Source organism: Oryzias latipes, chromosome 11, assembly GCF_053564925.1.
Source record: "Oryzias latipes strain Hd-rR chromosome 11, Olatipes_Hd-rR_3.1".
Taxonomy (NCBI): domain Eukaryota; kingdom Metazoa; phylum Chordata; class Actinopteri; order Beloniformes; family Adrianichthyidae; genus Oryzias; species Oryzias latipes.
The window spans coordinates 20531501-20555945 of NC_136247.1; the positions used below are offsets into that span (position 1 = coordinate 20531501).

The following is a 24445-nucleotide window of genomic DNA, read 5'->3' on the forward strand; positions in this document are numbered from 1 at the left end:
GAAATGCTTGTGGAAATTGTGGAAGAGTAGAACTCATTGCCTCAGAAGATCATCATGAGGCTAGTGAGGAGCAGGAGATGACCCTGTCAAGCTGACATTAAACCAAAAGGTGGAAATACCCACTATTGATATGGTCAAGTTTTGTTATTCGGGGGCCTCTACCCCTTGTGCTATCCTAAGCACTTTAACAGTAGGCATTGGGTCATCTAGACCCACTAGACAGTGCTCTGAACCTTTTTTCTTCAATGATTTGTGATCTTCACTGGTGCCCATGGATTACATGAAATCTTTCCACCTTTATCCACCTTTGTCATGGTAGGGAGAACATGACAATGTAAGGGTGGGGTCATCTAAGATAGCACAAGGGTTAAACTAATGAAAATGTTTCTTCTCATTCATTATTAGTCATATCAAAGACAATTTTTACGTACTTCAGTAAAATTCAGACTAAATAGGAAAAGTGCTCATGTAAATACCAATATCCATAACTTAATGAAAGTAGCATATTTCTTAAGTGTCGTTGCTTACATATTCATTCATTCTTCTTCTACTGTTTATTCCCTTTTGGGGTCATGGAGGTGCTGGAGCCTATTCTGGCCACCTGTGGGCGAAGGCAGGATACACCCTGGACAGGTCGGCAGTCTGTCGCAGGGTAGAGTGTCCACAATCCCACACTCACACCTAGGGACAATTTAGGTTGACCAATTAACCTATGAAGCATGTTTTTGGACGGTGGGAGGAAGCTGGAGTCCCCGGAGAGAACCCACACATGCACACATGCATGGAGAGAACATGCAAACAGAAGGGTCCCCCATTGATGTTCTGGTTCAGGTCCCCCAGCTGGGACTTGAACTGGGGGCTTTCTTGCTGTGAAGCAAGAGCGCTAACCACTGTTCCACTGTGCAGCCCATTGCTTACATATTTTCCAAACAATTGTCTATTATTACAATTTTGTTTAGTAGACAAAAGTGAAAATTAATAATAGAAGGTGCACATAAACATGACTTTCAGTCACACTTTATTTAACGATGACTTCAAAGGAAAAGCTGTCCATAACATTCAGACAAAAAGAATAATGCTCTTCAGACCCTCATAAACTAATGGCTCAAAAATGTTCAGATGTCCCAAGTGTTATACTAATTTTATACAACTTTTTCATAGCTATACCTCGTCTGTACATTACATAGTTACAGATACTGTAAATAAATAAATAAACATAAAGATTTTCAACAACCTTTGTGTCATATTTGTGAAATATTTCTCATGTAAAAATTTGAATGTAATATTTATCTATATATAGAAATATAGATATATAGATATCTATATTTCATATAATTATGTATATATTTCTTTGCTATAACAAAAGTTTATTGCCCCTCTTGCTGAAATGTTATTGAATATAGCTTTTATTTACCATTTTTTAGCCTTAACTGAGCCTAATGCCATGTGTTACCACGTATCAAATTGACAAAACAGTATGGATCTGTTTTTTTCTCCACCTAATATATTTGTCATATGGTTCTATTTCAGCACGTCTATGTTTCGTGTTCTCCAGAGACCCTGATAATGACACGTACAAATATCGAATTATCTACGTCACTTTGAGATATGAACTTGTAACATGTGGCAAATACAAACCCTCGACATGACAATGTTAAACACAGGAAATAATGAGCCCTTGACCCACAATAATTGCATTTGAACATTTTGTCATCCATTAAAGAAAATGAAGAACTTAACGATATCATAAATATTAGGGCAAATTAAAGAAAAATATATGGCATTCTAGGTTTTAGAAACATTTTGTAAACGCTTTTATAACAGGAATTGTTTATTGGTTGTTTGCTGCTACCTTCACTTTATTGCCCTCAGTAAACATTGATGGTAACCAGTTAAATGGTAGGTAAAGTTGACTTTGTCCACTGTTAATCTTGGCATTGACAGGTTTGAATGAAATCAATCAAGTGGTCAAAAGAACCAAAATTGATGGTTTGTAGGAAAAAAAAAAAAAAGTGGAAGCAAAACCAACCAAGTGAGAATGTGGGACAAGAGTGGATTTGTCACAACAGTTGCAAAAACAGAGGTAACTCTGTGAATCATACATTTTATTTTCATGCCGTTTTGAGAAAACCAATTACTCCAAACATGAACACCATCATCAGAGTATTGTCAAATTGTACACAATCACATATAATGTAATATATAAAAGCTGTTTCTTCTGGAAGAAGAACCAACCCTCCGACACTGTCTGTTACCCACATGTCCTAAGACAGCGATTCTCTAGGTGGAGAACAAACGGTGACTCCTTGGAAATCTGTGCTCAGAGTGTACAGCAAGAGCTAGAGGGGAATGAGCGCTCTCTGGGATTCACCTTGACATGTCCGGCAGCATGTGGATCTCTGGTTGCTTGTTTCCCTTCTCCGAGCTTTGACTAGTCCGTTGACTTTTTCTGCTAAAGACTGACTGACAGTGTTTACGCTCAGACACTAGCTTCAGGAGCCAACTTCATCCATCTGAGGTGGCGCTTTCACTGTGTATTACCAAAACGGTCCTATTCACGGATTGATGAGATTGAAATTATTCTATGACACGTACAATTTACAGATGTGTGGCCAATGTTGTATGCTGGGTAAAGCGCATTAAGGACCCTACGTATTCAGTTTGGGTCCCGTAGGCTACAACATAGGAAGACAACAGGCACAGCGCTCAACAAACAAAAAACAAAACAAAAAAAGACACCAATGGTGAAACATGCTGAGAACAACCTTTCTCACACTCTAATAAAAAGTATTCATCCCACAGAGTTTTTGCTGCCTCTCTCTAGCAAGAGGACACGTTTTACAAAAATCTATGACAATTTTTATGACTGTTGTGCTCAACGTTGCCTTCTTGGGTCGATCTTTGTGGGCACTATCTTACACTTCTACAGCAACTGAGGTATGTTGACTGTTCTTTTGTGTGATGTGATTTCTCATGACACAGTATTGTCTGTAACAGAAGGCCCTGTGTCTGTGCTCTATCGCTTTGATCAGCGGTGCCATCTTGAATCTGAGGCTACAGTTGGTTTGGATTCATTACACAACACTCCCATTTGTTTAGTGCCCGCACTTCACTTGGAAATTCAGGTCAGCCACTTTGTCCAGTAGACCTACATCCTTTCCATCACCTACTTTCTACCTGGTTTCTTGTTCCTTTTTAGCCATGAACACACCATTTGCCCTTAACTGTGCTGGTTAACTGTGAAGGCGAGAGCCAAAGGGCATTTCAACAGTCCATTAAGATGGAGCTGTGACATAACACACCTGGACTGTCACTCTAAAAACACCTTAATTCGCAAGGTGCTCTCTTGGGATTTAAGCGTCCATCTGTATTTGTGGATGTTTCGATAAATGTAACACACAAAAGACAGCTGTGAAACACTCCTGTGGCATATTTTAGCTGTGTCTCTAACGTATGCAGCCTTGGAGACCTGTTGAAAGGCATCGCATGAATACTCTGTAAAACATGCTCCTGAAGACAAATTAGGTTTTTAAAAATGAAGGCCTGTGTGAAGTCTGACATGAAGTCTCCAACAAAAACTAGTGGTACAAATGTACCAAAGTAAAGAGACAAGGCCATGTGCATCTTATTCCAAGTGAAAGGAGACCCTGAAGCAATGTCTTATTCTGCGAGTCAGACTCTGAAGTATATTTGCTGCCCATAAACTAATATGTCAAGTGTTACATTAACAAATGTTTATATCTTTCCATCTGTCTAATTTGTTTATAAAGTTTTATTTGAAATGATTTACTTGTACCTGCTCCACACTTAGAACCCAATAAATTGTCCATTCACAGCATATACAAAGCATACAGTACATCAGTGTCAGAAATTATGATATTTACATGACTGAACAAAGTTAGGAGGCAAAAGATGATTTCTTTAGCGGGGTACTGCAAGTGCCACAACCCAATATCTATACCCAGTCACTGAAGCAGTGAAATACTTGAATTTGATGACAAGCCCACACATCACAGTGGACACTAACTGTACACAGAACAGTTAGGAAGCAAAACCAGACAACCAGACATGTAGGTAAGGCTACATGTCAGATTAGGGCTGGTCTGCTGCTGCTGTTGGAATGTCACTGTGCTTATGCACATGCCTTTATTTGTGTCTAAATGTGCATTACTGTGCATGTTTGTATATGCCTATTCGGGGGGCTGATGGCCTGGGGGATTTTAGTCACAGACGTTTTTCAGGGTCCTCTAGTGCACACTCTGTCAACGTCCAGCTCTTTCTGATTGACAATATCAGTTCTCAAGAAACTGGGGTGCAGAGGTAAGCAGAGAAAGCAAAACTTTGTCCCCTATGTCCTTCACGATCCAAGACAAAATACCCACATATGCTGAAGACATCAGTCTTTATGTTGTAGAAAAAAGAACATTAAGCGTCTCTTCTGTAAAGAGCCGTGGGGGGAGTTGTTTGAAGCTCACAGACCAGAGACCATTACACGGTAGGAAGGGGGCATGTGTCTGTGTCTTGGGCTGGAACCAGGGCTTCCATTAGGACTGGTGCAGCTGGCGTCAACCCCTCCTATTGAGGGTAAGTAAGCGTGGTGCAGAATGGGTAGCTGCAAAGACAGCCGACGCTGTATGCTGTAGATAGAAAGGAAAAGCAATCATGTCAGAGGAAACACAACACTGATTTTAGGACTGTGTCAAACTTTGCAGTATACATCCAACACTTAACATCTAGTAAATTTACAGAGAAAAGTGAAAGAGTTTTGTCAGAATCAGATTTGTAGGTGATCTGAAACTACACTGTAAAAAAGTCCGTAAAATTTACAGTACAATTTTGTAAAATACCAACATAATTTTACTGTAATTGAGAAAAACAACAAAACAGTGTATTTTTTACATGTATATGTAGCATTTAAAATAACTAAATATCATTGATGTTTTATCAATAAAAACATGTTAAATACATAAATATTTCCTTGTAAAATATATGGCTCACAATAAAATAAACACAGTTGATTTGTCATTTAAAAAACAATATAATCTCATACCATATTTTTATGTCATCGAGTGGGAGTGACGTCCGAATTAGAAGACACTATGGCTATGTCCAAATTCCTTCACTACTAACTATATAGTGCAGATAGTGAACAATTTTTGCGAAGAAAATATATTTAAATTTATTTTTTAAGATAAATATTTTCATCATGAGAACACAATAAATTCATAAATGGTCGTCATAAAACGCTCATGTCAATGACGTTTTCACTTTGTGAAATCGAACCTGTCATTTTCTGCGTTTAAAAAAAAAGGTAGTGGCCATGGTGTCTGAAGGGCTTTTAAAATCCAGGGCACTAGATTGTCCCGCACTATACAGTTTTTTTAGTAGTTAAGAGAGTAACAACTAAAACTACTAGAACTGTAAATGCTTTATTTAACACTGTATTTTTATGATTGAGTGTGAGTGTAAATAAGAGTTGTGTTTTATTGTTGTGCTGCTGTCTCTTGGCCAGGACGCTCTTGCAAAAGAGATTTTTAATCTCAATGAGTTTTTTTATCCCGGTTAAATAAAGGTGAAAGAAAAGAAAAAAGAGTAGAGTGGGAATTTGGACACAGCCTATTTTTCCATAAATCTCTGTTTGGAGGACTAAATGTAGGGTTAAGGAGAAGCTGTAGGGGAAGAATTCAGATTCGGCCAAAGTCCGACTGATGGACATATCTCTGACTCGTTTGTCTCGTTTAGTTTGCCTTATACATGACATAAGTTGGAAAATAGACTATTCATTGACGGTGCGCTGAAATTCAATAATAGACCATGTTCTTTTGCCATCTTTGCTTCTTTAGAACTGTATCAATTGTTTTTATTTTCTTGTATCATCTTCCTTCTCTTAAAGCCACTTGCAATAAAAAATTTTGGCAAAATACTAAAATGCAAGTAATGAAAATTAATTTTGTTCAGTGAGAAACCTAGAACAAGAATAATAATTTGAAATATAAACTGTTTTTGGACCCTCTTCTACAGTAAAGTGAATGACTAACTTTCTTGCTCATGAAAGTTTTTATTTCATTTTTGGGTGTTTCATGTTTGACACAGATGCAGCACACTATATTTACGTGCATTTAGAGGATGATGTTGAAGATACAATGGTAAATACATTTACTGGGCTCCAGTTCCTAGTACTTATAACTCTTTTCTGAGGTCTTTATATTTGTCTCTTGGTCCTTTTTACCTTCTCTCCTGCTACCTCTTCCCTGCATGTGATCAAACATTCATGTGCCATGGGAATAGCTCTGAGTGTTGCTTTACTTCTTTTCTCCTCCCTGTCTATTTTCAGAGCTGCTTCCCAATGCAAGCTGTAAATCACTGGTTACATAAGCCTCTGTGAGGTTCTTCCTCCTCACTTTTTGGTCTAAACAGCTTCTGTCTTATTCCATCTTATTCCAGTATCTTCTTCACTCCAACTACTGCATCTTCTTTGTCAGCTGTCCTTAATTCATTTAGCTTTAAGCTAAAACCAATGCCGACGTCTCAAAAATGAATGACCCCCCCCCCACCACCACCACCACCACCCTTTGATGTTAGATCTTTTTGAATGATGAGTAAAGTGGCATGGACATTGGCTGTTTTAATTGTCCAAGATATCTGTCGTTTGAAGATGGGAAATCAAATCAGCGATGTCTATGTGTTCTTGTGTGTTAGAATAAACTGCATTATTTTAAGAATGTAGCCCACATACATACTATTATGGATATGAGTATGTTGATGGATGTGGGAGAGCGAAGTACAAGTCTTTGTTTCACATGGATCTGTTGCCAGAGCAACCGCCTGAGAGCTGCTCATGGTTGTGCTGCATGTTCTGTGACTTCTGATTAAAAAAAAAAAGCTGGCAGAACAGAAGAATAAAAAAAACAAGATGGGAGGAGTATAGTGCTAAAAAAATGGGAGATCTCACTGTTCGGGCGAGTTGATATCCTCCAGGGGACCTCTGTTGATTCGAGAAGGATCCATGGAGCCCCACTGGGCTTGTGGTTTCTGCTCCAGGTGGTTCTTCAATATCGACTTCTCTCCATCTGCAAGGGAGGATGTTTAATAATGGGTTAATCTGTCAGAAACCCTGTTGTACTTTGTTTCTCTGCTTTTATGGACACCCAAGGAAGGAAGCATGCCTTTTGTTTTAACCCTTGTGCTGTCTTGTGGGGTCCAGATGATCCCACTCCCAACGTTAACGTGCCTTGGAGGCACGGTGGCGTTGGGATTGGCGCTGAACCTTTTTTCTTCAATGATTTGTGATCTTCACTGGTGTCCATGGATTACATGAAATCCTTTTCACCTTTATCCACCTTTGTCATGGTAGGGATAACATGTCAATGTAAGGGTGGGGTCATCTGGACCCCACAAGATAGCACGGGGTTAAAGTCCCACGCTGATCATCCTTTGGAGTATTTTTAAGGTGTTCCCTTTTTAGTGCCACACTTGTCCCAGATTTGTCAAGTCTTGTTGGTCCTATTCTGTGATATCAGTGCTCCTTTCCCCAACTGGACATTTGGTTGAACTATTCCAGTGCTGTTTTTACTCTGAATAATGCATAATCTAGTATAAATTCAAGTTGAGTCAGAAGCATTTTGAAAGTTCTATTTTAATTACTTTTTAAATCACTTATTTTAGCCCTGCAACAGCCCGGTGACCTGTTCAGGGTTTGTAACCTTCGCCCAAAAGGAGCTGTGTTTGCTCCAGCAACTCCAAATGGGATTTAGTTGGTTCTAAATATGGATGGATAATTGATCTTAATTACATTTGAGTAGCAGAATTTAAAACATGTTAAAAAAAAATACCAAGCACAAGTGATCTAGCACACCGGCTGTAGATCTTGACATTGCAAGTTAGCTCAGCTAAATTCAATGAAGTGATAGCATTGTGGATTCTGTGTCAGAATTTACTGACACCGTCCACACTGATTCAAATATCCATCAATCTATCCATTTTCCAAACCCGTTTTTCCCTCTTCCAGGGTATCTAGAGACTATCCCAGCAGGGATCCACCTTGTTTGCCAGTTTATCACGGGGCCACACAGAGACAGACCACCACATTCACTCACACCTAAGTGGCACTTTCAGAATCACAAAATAACCTGTCGAGTATGTTTTTTGGGCTGTGGGAGGAAAACCCCACATGCATGAGGAGAACATGAAAACTCAACACAGAAACTAATTTAATGGTGAGTGGACAAAGGCATTAGGACCTGCTGTCTGAAGGTACTTTATACATGAAAGTTTAGCAAACAGGATTTAATTGTGGAAAAAAAGCTAAAATTGTTCACATTTTGGTTTGGGGGTGTGTTCAAGAATGAACCTACTTGTCTGATCTTGTCTATCATGTTGTGAAACAATTCCACAACCCCAAACCTTTTTCTATTTAGGGTCTTGAAATAAACAGAAATTAAGATTAAATAGACATTAGGTTTTTAGGTTACACCAGGTACGCGCAACAAGTACATGTAACACCACCTGTAAGATGTGTAGTGGTCTATTTAACTAGCATTTTACACTAATGGCCTATACACCACACACACAGCACAATTTGTGTTGTCGATTTGATCCTCAAGCCTTATGCCAGATTCACCCGGGTTCAGAAATGCACATTCAAGCGACCACTTGCAATAAAAAGACTATGTTAGTTTATGTAAGTCTATGTAAATGTGTTTTTGGGGCTTCTGCAAGCTTTTGAAATCATTTTCTGGGCTGTACCTGGCCATTGACTGTGCCCTAAAAGGAAAACCAGTTGAACTTTGACCAATCAGGGACTCCGCTTTATCTGTGACTTATAGGTAGTGTCCTTTTTAACCCTTGTGCTATCTTAGATGACCCCACCCTTACATTGACGTGTTCTCCCTACCATGACAAAGGTGGATAAAGGTGGAAAGATTTCATGTAATCCATGGACACCAGTGAAGATCACAAATCATTGTAGAAAAAAGGTTCAGAGCACTGTCTAGTGGGTCTAGATGACCCAACTCCCAACGTTAAAGTGCCTAGGATAGCACAAGGGTTACAACACAGAAGCACCAACCGACAGAAAATTGATCATGGCAGAGAAATAATAATTGCCGTTTGCGCACGCCTTCCAACTTCCAAGTACATGTACATGTGCCAGTATTTGATAGAGACAGTCCAATGTGTAAACCAAGCGCTAAAACCGTGTTTAAGAATGCCCATTTAGTGTCTTCTTGAGCATGCATCACCTTCCCAGTGCGTAGCTTGAATCACAACTGCCGTTACAGTTGGTAACAACCTGTAGGGGGAACACGCAGGTGGCCTATACTTTGTGTCGAACAGTTTACGCTTCTTCATCGTTCCTCCATTACTTCCTCATTTTGAAAAGGGACACCTTGTCAAGCATTATCCCTGACAAAAACGCCACCAGAGTTAGCTTACAAGAAAATCTGAATACTTGATTTCAAGAGGACCAGAATTGACTCGTTCCAGGCAGTTGCTATATGAGGTGGATTATCAATGTAACCCAACTTTCCAAAATTGCCAAACACAGAGGCACACAGCCGTCAAAAGGTCCAAAAGAGCTTTTTCACCTGTTAAATGAATTAGGTGATCCAAGAAATAAACTATACCCAACAGCCTGGTGTAAAAACATTTTTAGGCTAAAATTCATGCTGATTATCACAATAGGAAAAGGATCAACTGAAGTTTTTATGTAACTCCTGGCACTCTATGACTAAAATGTCATTTTCACCAGGAGAAAATTCCAGCAGTTTCAGCAATTTATGAAAGTCTCTTCACTCTGTCATTCCAATGCTCAGGTCATCATGACCACGTCTGCGTGACGACATGCTTTCAACTGCCACCCTGTGATTGGCTAAGAAGATCATTAACACTGAAAAAGTGTTCCCAGCAAAGTGGTCAGGAAACGTGTCAGCCGAAAAGCCTGCAGCGACTCCCAAGGCTGGCACATTTTCAAAAAGTCATTTAGAAGAAGGGATAAAAGCAAAATGTTGCTTCTCATCTGCTGTGAGTGAGTGTAATCATTGTTGACACTCTTCTCAAGTTACAGTCACCAATTAATTCAGGCGAAGATTACAATGGATTTTTAAGACTGCAGCTAAAAATGCTGTGAGATGAATGACTGTTAATTATGATAGAAAATATCCAGAGAAAATATTTACACGGTGGTCATATTTTAAAGGGGCTGTGATTTTCTTTTTCTTCTTTGCTATGTTGCAGTGTGACTTTGTGTGCTGCCTTGTTTTCTCTGAAGCTTCTTGTTGTTGTTGTTGTTCACCTTTCGGCTCATTTCCCTTAGGGGCCACCCTAAGGAGACCTATGACCTATACTCTTCCTGACACAACCCTGCTTTTTTCTGGACTGGGGACCAGCAGAGGGAGATCCAGACCCGAGCCCCCTAGTGGCTACATGGTTAGGCAGTAGCGCAAAGGGTCTTGCCCCACACTGGATGAAGCTCATCGCAGCCCCTGGGAATCAAACCCTGATTTCCCATGGTCCTACCGGCAGCCACCCAGCCGCTTTCTGAAGCTTCTTGTAGATACATGAAAATCTTTTTTGAGGCAATAAACTATCTATACGCCTTTAAGTTACGTTCACACCAAACGTGACTTGTGGGTCATAATGCATAGCCAAGTTACAGAGGTCAAAAATTCCAACTTTCATCAAGAATTCACGACACATCAAACCAATCAAGAACTCAGCTTTGGCACATTATGTGTTGGTTATGTGATCAGCGGGTGGAGGCCAAAACCAACATGGAGGAGAATCTGATTGTTGCCATTTGTTTCCCTTTGAAACTTTATTTTTTCCTTATTTGTATGGAGACAATGGGAATAAAAATTTCCTTTAATTTTATTTTTTTATTTAAGTCCTCCTCTGACTAAGGCGGAACAGGAAGTCGTCAAACTGGCTCCCAGAGAGACAGAAATATCTAATGTTTCCCACAGTTTTTAAAAAGATCTGTTGTTCTCATTCTGATTTCTACTGTTTATTTCTGCATTGGGCATTGGCGTGTTGGTGCAGTGGTTACTGCTCTTGCCTAACAGCTTTACAGCTTTTTTTTTGGCCCAGCTTGGTCCCTTCTGGGTAGGGTTTGGGCGTTTGGGTTATCTCTGGTCACTGCGGCTTTTTCTTCCCACAGTCCAAAAAACATGCTTCGTAGGTTAAATGGATTTCTCTAAACTGCCCCTGGGTGCGAATGTGAGTGTTTGTGTGGCCCTGCAACAAACTGGTGATCTGTCCAGGGTGTGCCCCGCCTTCACCCAACATTTCAGAAAAACCCAACAGGCTCTGAAAATGGATGGATTGATATTTGCTATCCTAGGCACTTTAACGGTGTCAGTTGGGTCATCTTGACCCACTAGACAGTGCGCTGAACCTTTTTTCTTCAATGATTTGTGATCTTCACTGGTGTCCATGGATTACATGAAATCTTTCCACCTTTATCCACCTTTGTCATGGTAGGGAGAACACGCCAATGTAAGGGTGGGGTCATCTAAGATAGCACAAGGGTTAAATTCAAGATGTGACGAGTCACTCTCAAATGACAATGCAAGAAGGAAAGTCCTCACAAACAATTAAGCTAAAACATGTAGATTCATCTTTTTAAGCCCACATGTCACCTTACTGAGCCGAATCGACAACCAGCTGACGGTAGTTGTATTTCCATCAATTAATGCAATAAAAAATGTAAATATTGTGTTTCGGCTTGACTGTCTGACTTAAATTACATGTGGAATATTTTAGTGCCAATTTAAATTGGCAGCAGAATTTTGATTTGGGCTTTCTTAAGAAATACATATAAAGAGAACACTAACAGTCTGACAGATGGTTGCTTGTGCAGAGTTTTTAACTAAGATAATTATGGCTTCACTTCTCACTCTACTGGTTCTAAACCCAGTTAAGAAGATAAAACTGCAGCATGTCAAGCAGGTTTTAACCAGAAATTTATTTCTGTCTTGGCTCCATCCACACGTAAGGTACTAAACAATTTAAATGAAAGAAATTTTAGGACTGCACAGTACAAAAAGAGAAATAGAGCATACACATTGGACACAAAGTTAACTTAGTTCTGTTAACTCAGGATTTTTCTGAATGGAGAAATTCGCTGCACTAATCTGTAAACTCCCACAGATCTGACAGCTTTTGATAGCCCACCCTTTGCTGCCTCATGCATCATACATGCTGCACTGACGCAGTACATCAGTCTGTTCAAATGCAGAATTATGCTTCTGTGTTGGAACAACTGCTGATGCAAGTAGAAGCAGCAAACTTCACAATGTCCAGGATGAAGCAGGATCAATTCTAGGGCGTTTAGATGCAGCCCTTTTCTACGGCTCAAAAACACAAACATAATTTGTATTTTATTTTTTTCCATGTGCTATTTTCATATTGTGGTGGTTGACCTCATTTGCCCTGCACTCCGTCTTATCGTTTACCATAATATGGAACAAACACCTCCCTGTGAAAGCATAAAACCAGTTATTTACACATTGCAGACCTGACAATTTAAGTGTTAAAGTGTCAGGGGACAAAGCACAATAAACCAGGAACCTGCAGTCAGGTGTGGTACTGACTCACCTGTCAACATGAGATATTTATTTTTATGATAAAAAAATATATATTTGTCCACTAATCTGTATGATTGAAGCAATTTCAGATATTTTTATCATCAAAAAAGCTTTATTATGTGTATTGTCTGTTCAAATGTAGTGTCCTGCAGCGAGATCAGGTTATTATCAGGTTATAATATAATTTATAAGATATTATAATATCAGGTTATTGAGAAGAATAGGCTCCCTGCCGTGGCTAGGGACCCAGCGTTAGGCCCCGCCCCCGGAGAGCACCCCCAGCCCCAGACAAGCAGCCCGCCACCACTCAGGACTGGCGAGCAACCCACTACCCCAACTCAAGGCGCAAGCAAGGGTCCCCCAAAGGAGACCCGCGCCACGCTGCAGGCAGCCACCCAATGGGATGTCCAGAAGAGAGCAAGGCAGGGGCTGCCTGCCCCCTGCCTTGGAGAAGGACACCCAAGAGAAGCGGGGGGCCCACGAAGAGCATTGTAAACATGGCCTGACCAGGCTCATCCACTATTGGAATTTTGAAGAGGCCCAGCGCTCAAGGCCAACGATCAAAGCTGACACCACAGGGACTTGGAGACCATCCAGCTCAGATGTAATATGATCCCCGCTTCATGGTCCCACCAGTTAACCCAGGGATCCTTCTCCCTGCTTGGAGAGAGGTCCACCCGGCCCAGGAAGCCAGCACCCCAGGGACACGGCCCCGGTTTCCCCCACCAGGGTTGGGGGTAGGGGACAGAAGATTAGAGGTCCCACCTTCCTTGTGTTATAATGTGTGTTAGTGTGTGTGTTGGTGTGTGCTGGAGAGTGTAATGTTGTGGGATGAAGGCCGTGTGTTTTAAAGGGTGCAGATAGAATTGGTAGGTAGGCCACAAAGAGGACATCTCCTGATTACTCACAGTGATGTCCTAACACCAGAAGTGGATTTGCAGCAGGAAAGAGAAAAATAAAGTTCTTTCTATTTGTTCAGCTGAATTAATCTTTGTTTTTGGTGTTTTAAATAAAACGTATACAGTTTGTTCTAAGAGGTCACTGAGAGGACATTATTTTTAACGTGGATGTAAACTTGGTGAAAGTCATTTTCGAGCTTCTGCAGCACTTCATGAAAAAGTTACCTCCACTCAAACTTGTCAGACCCAACCAGCTTCTCACCTTTGCCATCTGTGAAGTTGCTTATGCTGAGGATGTTGTTGGCATCTGGGTAATGGTTTTGTTTAATAAAGGGAGTTTTCTCTGGGGTGTCCTGCAGCTGCATCGTCACTTCCTCCAGCTCTTTGTCCAGCTTTTTAAACAAAACAAAAAAGGTTGTACGTTACTGAAATGAGTAAAAGTAAACTAAAATACTTCAACAGCATAGATTTTTGGGTGTATATTGCAAAAAGTCATGGTTTTCAAACTCAAAACATATTATAAAAGATGAAAAATAACAACAACAAGTTTCTTCTCTCCTCTTAGAGGACTTGTATTGAACACAAACATGTCCATGTGCACCAGTTGGGGTTATTGTGTTCCAGTTATGGAATAGAAATTAAAGTGATGGGAAAGCCCAAATGTCAGCCACTGTCACTCTGCAATTTTATAAAATGCAGATACAAGAAAGAACGGCAAATCACAGCAATCTGCAGAGCAGCTTTAAACAATTATTGTAATGAGAGGTAACCAAATGACTGACAATCACTGATGGAAATTTCCATATGAACTGCCTTCAGGAGAGCTATTCTGCTCCTGCGATGATAGATCTTTCTCCCGTCTTTTTCTGAACTGGCGACTGTACCTTTCATTTAATTATCTTTCAAATGTCTTCTTTCTTTTCTTTGCATTAAAAACCTTTCTACCCACTCAATCGTTCTGCTGTCCTGCCCTCTAGAATGATGATTAGAGACAGAATGGAATACAGAAGAGTCACTGTTTGGTTCAGACCTCTGTTATCCTCATGCGAAGCCGGTGGTTGTCAGTTTGAAGCCCGTCTAGTCGAGATGTGTTGGCCTGGTTGACGCTGGTGACTGAGGTAGAGGTCTTTGAATCCTCTTTCTTCTGGTTCTGAGTGAACTTTAACCTCCGATTCTGAGTGGCTGCATCTGGATTTGTTCTCATGGTGATTAACTACAAAAGACGTTAGTGTATCGGTCACAAATACTCTCATGTACGGTGGCCCTGAGGTGCAAATCACTCAACGCAAAAACATATTAAAGATCACAGCGACAATTAAAAAAGCAAAACAAACTACAACAAAAAACAACATTACATTTTAGATATCGAAACCAAAATTCAGAAACCAAAACATAATTAAAAGAAAAATGAAACAGAATAGAAATGAAATTTTTCAAAAGTAATTTAAAGTAATTCAAATAAATAAATAAAACAACAAAATAAGAAACCAGGAAACCGAGGTGCAGAAATGTTTTCAAATGTGCAAAAAAAATCACAAGTATTTATGTCAATGCAAAATCTGTGTCAAAAACAGAGAAAAAACTGACCTTGGGAACAAATACCAGACAGAGGGTGATGGTGCTACAAAAGATGATCACCAGAGCCACAATGCAAAACTGCACATTAGGCTGATCTCTGGTCAGAAAAGACACCGCAGCACCAATAATGCACATGATGCCCACGTTGTAGACGCTCATTCCAATGTATTTGCTGTCATTGAGAGCGGGGATGCTAACGTTCCTGGTCTCCCATGCCAGGAAACAGCCAAACAACTGCAAGGAAGGACAAGCCGAAAGGTTAAGGACAGATGAAAACAGCGGAAGAGAAAACTAAAATAATCTCTTGGCACAAAAATGGGGAAGAAAGAACAGCTTTATTAACATTTAAAAGCAAACTGTTTGGGGAAACAGTTACAGCAGCAGCTGCATAATTCACTATGTAGCAAGCAGAGGGCTTTGCCTTTATAATAAAAGTTTAAAGGCGGGGGGATTGAAGGAGTCATGGAGACACGTGCTCATCAAACATGAGTAGAGGAACATCCTAAATTTACATTTTTTTGTGTATGAAACTTTTGGCTCTACCTCTCTTCTTCATGCGTACACATTTGGGTATCTCCAATCCTTTTTGGGCCCTTTAACAATGATTAAAATAGAATAGGCTTTATTGTTATTGTGACATATCACGTGCAAAACAAAATTTCTGGAAGTGTCCTTACAGTCGCATGTTCAGAAGACATTGTTTTAGTACCATTTAAGGCAAGTTTAAGACACAACACAGAAAAATAAATTAAAAATTAAAAATATATACATATATATGTATATATATATGTATATACATATATATGTATTTTAATAATTAATCAGTTTTCAGCCCAAATGGAAAAACCTGAGTGGTTTTCTTTTTTTTTTGCAGAGCAACAGGAGTTCTTAAGTAATTTACCTCTGAGTAGTGGGTGGGACAGTTGGAATAGAGTGGGCCCTCCCCTATTTCCCATCATCCTTTTGTTTACACTCTCCCACTAGCTTACAGCCCCCTCACAAACCAAACTTAACATTAACGGTGCAAAAAAACGGCGATAAATATTATAGCGATCCAGCACTACAGTTTTTTGCCATGTTCCCCGCTCAGATGAGGAAAACAAAGACGTACATGGATCTAGTCGTCTACAAGTAGAGGCATCAGAATGGAGCAGAGCAGGGATGAAATACTCCTGGGGAGGGGGTGGTGGGTCTCGATATTATTTACATCCAGGGAAATCCCTTCATTCTTGATTAAAGGTTCCACCTGTTTTTCAGCTTAGCTGGTCTCCTCCTCCACTGGTTAGCATTAGCTGCATTAGCATTTGACCGTGGTTTGATCTTTAGTCCAGTGATTACCAGGTTGTAGCTTTTGGTGTGTTGCTCCAAGTCGTCCACTTGTTTCTACAGTATATCTATTTTTTGTTTCGTTGTTTGATAAGGAATAACATCTCCTTACTTCGACCAATAGCTTAAAAGTTGGAAACTGCAGCAGTAGCAGCTGTATTACCTGAATCTGAAGGACTGTCAGGCCCTCAGATGAGACATCAAGTGATTGTTTTTAATGTCTTTGCTTTTATTAGCCACTGGGCTATTCTTCCAGACCATGGTTGGATCGCTCTTCACAAAAAATTTGCAATAATTTGAGTTTTAAGACGGTGCCACCTGCTGAGCGCCACAAGCATGCGACTGTGGCGTTGACCAGGAACCGAAAATAAATAAAAAGAAATTAAGAGACCTTAATTTGGAGAAGCAAACCACTGCACAACACTGTATGAAATCAGAACAGAGTTCAAATGTGTGTTTATGTAGGCGTCAGATTTAGTATTATGGTGTGAAGTTTCGCTTTTTCTTACCATCAGCAGTCCCTTGTAGGCATAGACTATGCCCAGCCAAATGGTCATGTGGGTGTTCTCACAGTGCTCCAGAAAGGGTAGGATTGCAAGGTCACGACCTTGGGGGTCTGCCTGTTGAAAACCAAAGTAAAAGAGAACCACATCAGACACACAAAACAAACCCCCACCACATTTCTTTTGCAGTTGGTTCACATTAAAAAGACAGCAGAGACAGTTCGCTGTTTCTTTAAATGATGGCTTGAAGGGTCTGACCTTCACAAGAGAAAGTATTCCTTCTGTCCCAGTCACATTCCTCTTTTTTCGTTTTAGATTTATTTACTTTTACATATATCTTTTGATCACGGCTCAAAAACACAAGTGACTGAATGGCCAAATTAGAGTCTGTGTCAGATGTCAGTAGACATTCATAAATCCCATCCCTATTCTCCACAATCCTGCTGAGCAAAGCAAAAACTCAAGCTAGGATTCATCTGCAATCCAGAAAATAAACATTGCTGTAAACATGCTGTTTTCAAGTATTTCGGTAGACTTGTCTGCAGTCCAGTATCTTTTTTCAGATGGCTGAGTGTATTTGTGTGCACAGACATCTCCAGTAGTATTACAAGTGAACAGAACAGAAAGCAGGAAGAGAATGCACATTTTGAGAGCATACTTTCACCCTTAAATTTTCAGACACTGCACACTGACTCATCGTCTTTTCTGTTTCTCTTCTAATTGCACATGACTCTCGACAAATTCCCCCTTAAACATTGTTTAAATGTTGCTAATGCGGTTAGTCACATGCATCTGTGCAGGTGCTGCAGGTTTTGGGGTTGTTCGGTCCTGTAGAACAGCAGGAGTGAGCAAACGGGCTGGATCCGGCCCACCTCCATGTTTGGTCCGGCCCACTGAACAATATCAGAGACCCATGTTTTTGTTGTTGTTTTTTTATCTGGCCACATGATCAAGACCCGCATACGTGTCATTTCATTCCCCCCTTCTGCAGTCTGTGCTCCAACCTGAAACCCTCTAAAATCCCTTTCAAATATAGCAGAAGACAGTCTTCCCTTTTCTACGTCGCAGTTCATCTTTTCCGGTTTAGCTCGTTCTTTTAGAGAAATTATGCTGCGTTTTTTAAACTGCGCACCCTGTTCTGTGTCCTGATTGGCTGGAGACCTTGTCAATCAATCTCCTCTGTGCCGTGTCTCCTGTACAGAAACGCGGAGCTGTTTAGATCTACAGAAATCTGTGATCGATCAGATCTTTGTTTTCATTCTAAGATCCTGGACCTAATTTTTATGAAGGTTTGAGAATTAAAACACGAGAAAAGGGTGAAAATGTTCATGTCTGTGTGAGAAAAGTCTATAAAGTGGGCAGTGAGGAGTTTGACTGCCATAAAACGTCTGTTTATATCAGTATATGTTTTTCTGACTTTTTGTCTATGAAATTGGTGCAATTGGCTCTAAAATGAGAACAAAGGTTTTAACCTAAAATCTCTAAAATGCTCTGTTTTAAAATAGAATTTTCAATTCAAATGTTTTCATCCAGATTCCATGTTATTTCTTTCTCACTCCACGCATCTGCTCCTGGTCTGGCCCTTCCATCCAATTTTAGAACCGTATGTGGCCCGTGAGTCAAAATATTTGCCCAACCCTGCTGTAGAGGGGCGCAGACAGGAAGGGCTGCATCTTAAGGAGAGAACAGGTGTGTCTTGCAGTGGCCACTTCAGGGGGACACCATGAAAACGGTACCATTGTTATGTTTGTGGTTAGTGTATCTTGAAGTATTTGAGAGGATAATGTGTGTTACACGCACTCATGACGCATGAATGATGCTAAGACGAGTACTGGTGCCTTACAGACTGTGTGCAAATGCTGCATGCACAGGATGTGTCGTAGGATACCCACACAAACTACACTGATTGTCTAATATCCTCATTTCTAACAGTTGGCCTGGAAGTAGAGGATGCTTGAACTTGACCAGCACTTGAACAGTAGTGCGGGAGGTTCAGAGGGGTTGACAAAATGAAAAATCTTTGCCTGCGTGTCACCTGCGTCTCCCTTACTTACCCTTGCGTGCTAAGTGCTTTCTATGACCTGTTGTCTGTAGAAAAAAAATGGGCAAGAACATTGACGTCATACAGGCACACCAAGCAGTCTACGACTTTGATATTTCACTTGGACAACTTGCGTGCCCTCTACAGATTAGCCCATTTTTTACCTGAAGAAAGCCTGTATCCACCCAAAGGGCAGTTGTAACTAAGTGACTTCTGCTCTTGTCAGTCTGAGCTAAGTATTTTCCAATCAGCTCATTTCATTGGACGTAACAGCAAATCAGAACCTGTGAATGTACCAGAGCTACAGGAGGGCCACTAAGTCAACTGAAAGTTCAAATACTAATCCTTTACCATACAGTGTTCTGTTGGCTTAAGGCCCGTACACACCGGGACGAATATTCGCCAGGCGTTATTCGCCAGCGTTTTTCGCCACGTTTTTTGTGTTCACACCCAGGCGATTTTCGCTGACGATGAGTGGAGTGAACATGCAATTTCATTCCCTGACATTAGATGGCGCTTAATGTAAAACAGAAATACTCCTGTACAGAAGGTGGCGCTGCGCAACTTTACGCTTCTGAAAGTCGCTTTTCACTCAGAAGAAGAGAGCAAGTATTTACATGCTTGTCAGAATCAAACAAAGAAAACATGAATATTTCAAGCACCAGTAGCTCCAACTGGTGCTTGGTTCGGGGATATTTTAGAATGTCCGTCATTATTGCTTCGCGGCTGTGTGTAGACGCTACTTGGCGTCTATCTTCTTCGCTGGTATGTGTGCTCAGCAAGGCAGTTTTGTTTGAGCGCCCCCAAGTTGTGTTTTACTGTAACTTCAGAAGCTCCAGACACGTGAGCAAAAGCGCCGTTCTCATTGGTCGAGGAGATTTCGACGCGACGCGTCGGAAAAAAAAAACGAACCCGAGGCGTTTTTTTTTTTTGACGCTTTAACGCCTGGCGTTTTTTCGCGTCGGTGTGCACACTCTCGTTGGTGCCCTTTGTTTAGTCACGAGGCGTTAAACGTCGGCGAAAATCGCCGGCGAAATTCGTCCCGGTGTGAACAAGCCTTTAGTGGTGTTCTGTCAGTCTTTTTTAGCTTAGGCTCCAATGTTTCCCATAAAAAACGTTTTCAATGTGGATTTTAACACATAGGTCGACTTAATTTACATAGATGGCACTTTAAAAAGACAGGGGTAAGGGTCAAATCAACATTATTAAAAGACAAAGCTCAAGGCTGAGGACAGCATATTGGCACTTGTTTTCCCCCTACAACAGGGGTGTCAGCACCCAGTTCTTGAGGGCCGATAACCAACAACTTTTCTGACCAACCTTGCCATCAAAACACACCTGATCCAGGTAACCACTAGCAAAGGTAGGATTTCTGGAAAACTAGCAGGAGCCCTGCCCTCAAGGCCAAGAGTTTGACACCCCTGTTCTACAACATCATGATATATGACCTTTACATCTTTCAGTAAGCTGTTTGACTCTTGATTTCCTGTCAGTTTTCTGGGCTTCTTCACCACTGCACAAGGAGGAGACAAAATGGCAGGAGTGGGTTAGAGATGATGCACAGACGTGTCATTTTCACCCTTACGAAGGACCAAAATTACTCTGCATATGGAGGAGAAATCTGTGTCTCAGACTGAAGTCTGCGATTTTAATTGTGCAGCTCAATCTTTTACCAGATTGATGTACTTTTGTTATAATGGAACATTCTTTTGTCTGCTCAGTTCAATCAGTTTTTGATTATGCAAAGAGGGTCTTCTAATAAACTGGCAGCAGCATTATTGACCTTATTATAAGAGAGGATTTTACTTGGAGACTGGAAGAGGAGACAGATATGTAGGCCATGTTTACAATTAATATTAGTTTTACGATGTCAAAAAGGCCTATTTTAAAGACCAGGAAAAATTATTGTTTTTGAAATTTCCCTTCTCTATGATATTTAATTTCTTCCTAATGAAAACTTTCACAGGAAATATGTCTCTGACTATTCTTTATGGAACCACTAAAGGAACATAGAAGTAAAAAAAGTGAGAACTGGTTTCTGGTTCACAGGACATACGAGAAACAAACTCAAGCACAGGCCACCAGTTTTTCAAGGTTCGTGTATCCCCTACTCCAACAAAAACCCATGACTTGTCTCCTGTGTGCAACTAACTACTAAGTTTCTCGTGAGCACAGAGCCCCTCAACATGCTTCAAATGAACACTCCCAAATAAACACTTACAAATAAAAACTAAACAAAATTGACAACGATGATATAGGGAGATGGGCTGCAAGACCAATGAAAAGGTTAAAGCAGTGGACCATGAAGATCCAGGAAATATGGCTTTAAAATTAAAATTGATCATCCCTTTGTTTACACAAACTCCCACTAGCTTACAGCTCCTCACAACCCCAACCTAACATTGCAGGTGCAACAAAATGGTGAGCTATAGTGGAGCTATGCAGCTGTACAGTTTTGAGCTCAGACGAGAAAAACAAAGACATACATGGATCTATTTGTCTACCAGCGAATGCATGAGTACAGAGCGGAGCAGGGTATGGAAGTGATTCTGTAGCATAATTAAAAATGAAAGTCAAAACCAGAAATGCTTTTTCATTTTCAAAATGAAGCTGCATTTTTTAACTCAAAATTAAAATGAAAAAACAATCCGCCAAAATGCTTTTTCATATTCTGTCACTTAATTATAATGATAATGAAACGGTATTTGACATTTCATTTTCAAAAAAAATTTTGGTAAATGTGTAGCAAAATTCATTTAAAAATGTCTAATTTGACAATTAAAATGGATTAACAGAAATGCTTTTTAAATTTCAAAATGTAACTGCATCCAAATAAAAAATCAATACTTCAAAATGCTTTTTCATTTTCTACTTAATAACCGCTTATTCTGTGTCATAATTAAAACGAAATTACAAAGAGGGGATTGCCGTTTCATTTTAACATCCACCCTGCGAAAATTGTCGCAATCTTCAATTCGAAAAAGCATTTCCAGCGAGGAGGCGGGGCGATGACATCATTGCTTTTTCCGTGTGTCCGTCTGCTGAGAGACACATGCTAGGAGCAGTGTAGCTTTGTGTTAGCGGCAGAGGAGAGGGCTTTGTGATGGTTGTGAATTTCTGATCATGTACACAGCTTCTCAGGACTACGTAGCACAATTTCCGCCTTCTGCGTCCTCCTTCGGACGCACCGCGGACAAGCTTTTTTTCTTCGGACGAGCAGCTGCCTTCGCATAGTGGAGCGCGAAGCTCCCGATCTCCGAAGGCGGAAGTGCCTCTGCGATCTGAAAAACCATCATATGAATTTGTGTTTCCAGTGGTGTCCCGGACAAAATAAAGGAGGATGTAATTCCCACATATTTACATGCAAGATGCTCATTGCCCGTTCAGAGTTTTAAGTACCTCCATGGCTAATGTTTTAGCACAAATTTGCATAATGATGGTTTCTCTGATCGTAGCAGTATTTCCGCCTTCGGAGATCGGGAGCTTCGCGCTCCGCTATGCGAAGGCAGCTGGCAGTCCGAAGAAAAAAAGCTTGTCCGCGGTGCGTCCGAAGGAGGACCGCATGGACGTCATGATTTTTTATTTTTCATTTTGAGTCATTTGATGCAGCTACATTTTGAAAATGAAAAAGCATTTCTGTTAATCCATTTTAATTGTCAAATTATACATTTCTAAATGAATTTTGCTTCACATTTACCAGAGAACTTTTTGAAAATGAAATGTCAAATACCATTTTCCTTATCATTTTAATTAAGTGACAGAATAAGCGGTGTTGAAGTAGAAAATGAAAAAGTATTTTAGTGGATTGATTTTTTATTTTACTTTGAGTCAAAAAATGCAGCTTCATTTTGAAAATGAAAAAGCATTTCTGGTTTTGACTTTTATTTTTAATTATGCTACAGAATCGGTTCCATAGCAGGGAGCTTGTATGTAACAACCACAAGCTTTTTCCAACTGCAGTTTTTGTTCACAAGGATTTGAATAAAGAAATGCAGTTTTAATCTTAAATTTCTTTATATATGTCCTCCATCATTAAAAAAGAATGGTACAAGAGCGTGTTCAAAAAACAAAACACCATTTTCATTGGAGTGGATCTATAAAAGCAGCTGTGATTGTTACATGTGCATGTTTGTCATTTATACACTCTTCTTTTAAACAATAAATGTCACTAAGCCTCAGTATTACCAAATAGTTTAATTCTTCGGTACGAAAGACATGCATACCTGCAGTTCCAACCAAACTCGTGTCACTAATGTCAATAATAAGACAAAATGAGATCTAATGCTTCACAGGCTTGATTATTTTTTATCGCAGCTCAGCAGAACAAAGCTTTCTTCCTTCTGGAGAAATGCTGTCTAAGAAGTTGCCAGGCAACAGAGCTGTATGTGGCAGGCGGCTCCAGAGTTGGGGGGCTGGTGGGGTGATGGCAGTATGTGAGTGCCAGTTTACTGTCATTTTTCACAGGATTGGCCTTCTAACGGGATCACTCTGGGAGGGCTGCGGCACACAAAGTGCTGGCAGCTTGTCTGTGGAGCGATGGCACCAGATGAATGGAGTGATGGAGAGATGTAGAAAAGAAAGTGATTAGTGAATGGGAGACGGGAAGCAACGTTAAAAAACCTAGAAATATAGGAAGATTTTTTTTTACCCCATTTGCCTAGGGTGGGATAGGGTGAAACCTTGGTGCTGTTGTTGACATAGTTACGTTTTAAAAACTGAAAATTGACAGTTCTGTTTCCAATTGCCGTGCAATATTGATCAAGTCTTTGTGCATGATTGTAAGTACTCTTGAATGTGCTCCTTTTGAGGACTTATCCATTGCAAACGAGTCTTTTGATTTTCAAACTGAACAGAATTAATGAGGAACCACAGGCTCCCTGAAAGAAACAAAACACCTTCAAAAACCTCAAATGTGTAATGTGTATAAGAAGAAAAAGGCAACTTGATTGGTGGTTCACTTGCTAATCCCTCATTAAACGCTGCCATACCCCTTTCAAGTTACGCAAAAGCTTAAAAATTTGCAACTAAAAAGACCACCCACATAGAAAATCCTCTGATTTCCACTGACTATCATTACAGCTGCTGGACTTGTTTGTAGATGTGGATCTTGGTCTGACTGCAATAAAGGCAACAGGCTTTAGAGGAGCAACCATAGGCATGCCACAAACGAAACAGGAAATTCTCTCTTTCTCACTAGCAGCTAACTAACATGCACATGGGTCATTTTGAGTGCCAACAAATTGCCCATTATAGCATGCATTATATTACCTGAGCTCATACCGAACTGCAGTATTTGTAGGATATGTCTTATGATGAAGATTATGTAGTTGCTGTCGATGGAAGCTGTAGGAAGCATTGTTGTTGTTTGTAGAGATTAAAAATTATGTAGCAAGTGTAGTTATTGTGTTTAGTCCAAGGATTAACAGTAGAGCACAAAGAAATACTAACATGCTCTTGCTAATCCTATATTTTTTTCATGATTTTGTTTCTTTATTGCAAGTTATAAATTGAACA

The 24445-nt window shown here is 40.2% G+C and overlaps 1 protein-coding gene across 1 annotated transcript in view; it reads right to left on the reverse strand.

Annotated features, from left to right (window-relative positions):
* Window positions 1–1001: 1001 nt before the first annotated feature.
* gabbr2 (gamma-aminobutyric acid (GABA) B receptor, 2) overlaps window positions 1002–24445 on the reverse strand; it is a 207538-nt gene continuing 184094 nt past the window's right edge. The window contains exons 14-19 of the mRNA XM_023959777.2: window positions 16897–17007; window positions 15071–15295; window positions 14514–14696; window positions 13746–13875; window positions 6953–7070; window positions 1002–4637 (exon numbers count right to left, since the gene is read on the reverse strand). Coding sequence (XP_023815545.1) covers window positions 4472–4637; window positions 6953–7070; window positions 13746–13875; window positions 14514–14696; window positions 15071–15295; window positions 16897–17007 — 933 coding nt within the window. The 3' untranslated portion in view covers window positions 1002–4471. The remainder of the gene's footprint in view (window positions 4638–6952; window positions 7071–13745; window positions 13876–14513; window positions 14697–15070; window positions 15296–16896; window positions 17008–24445) is intronic.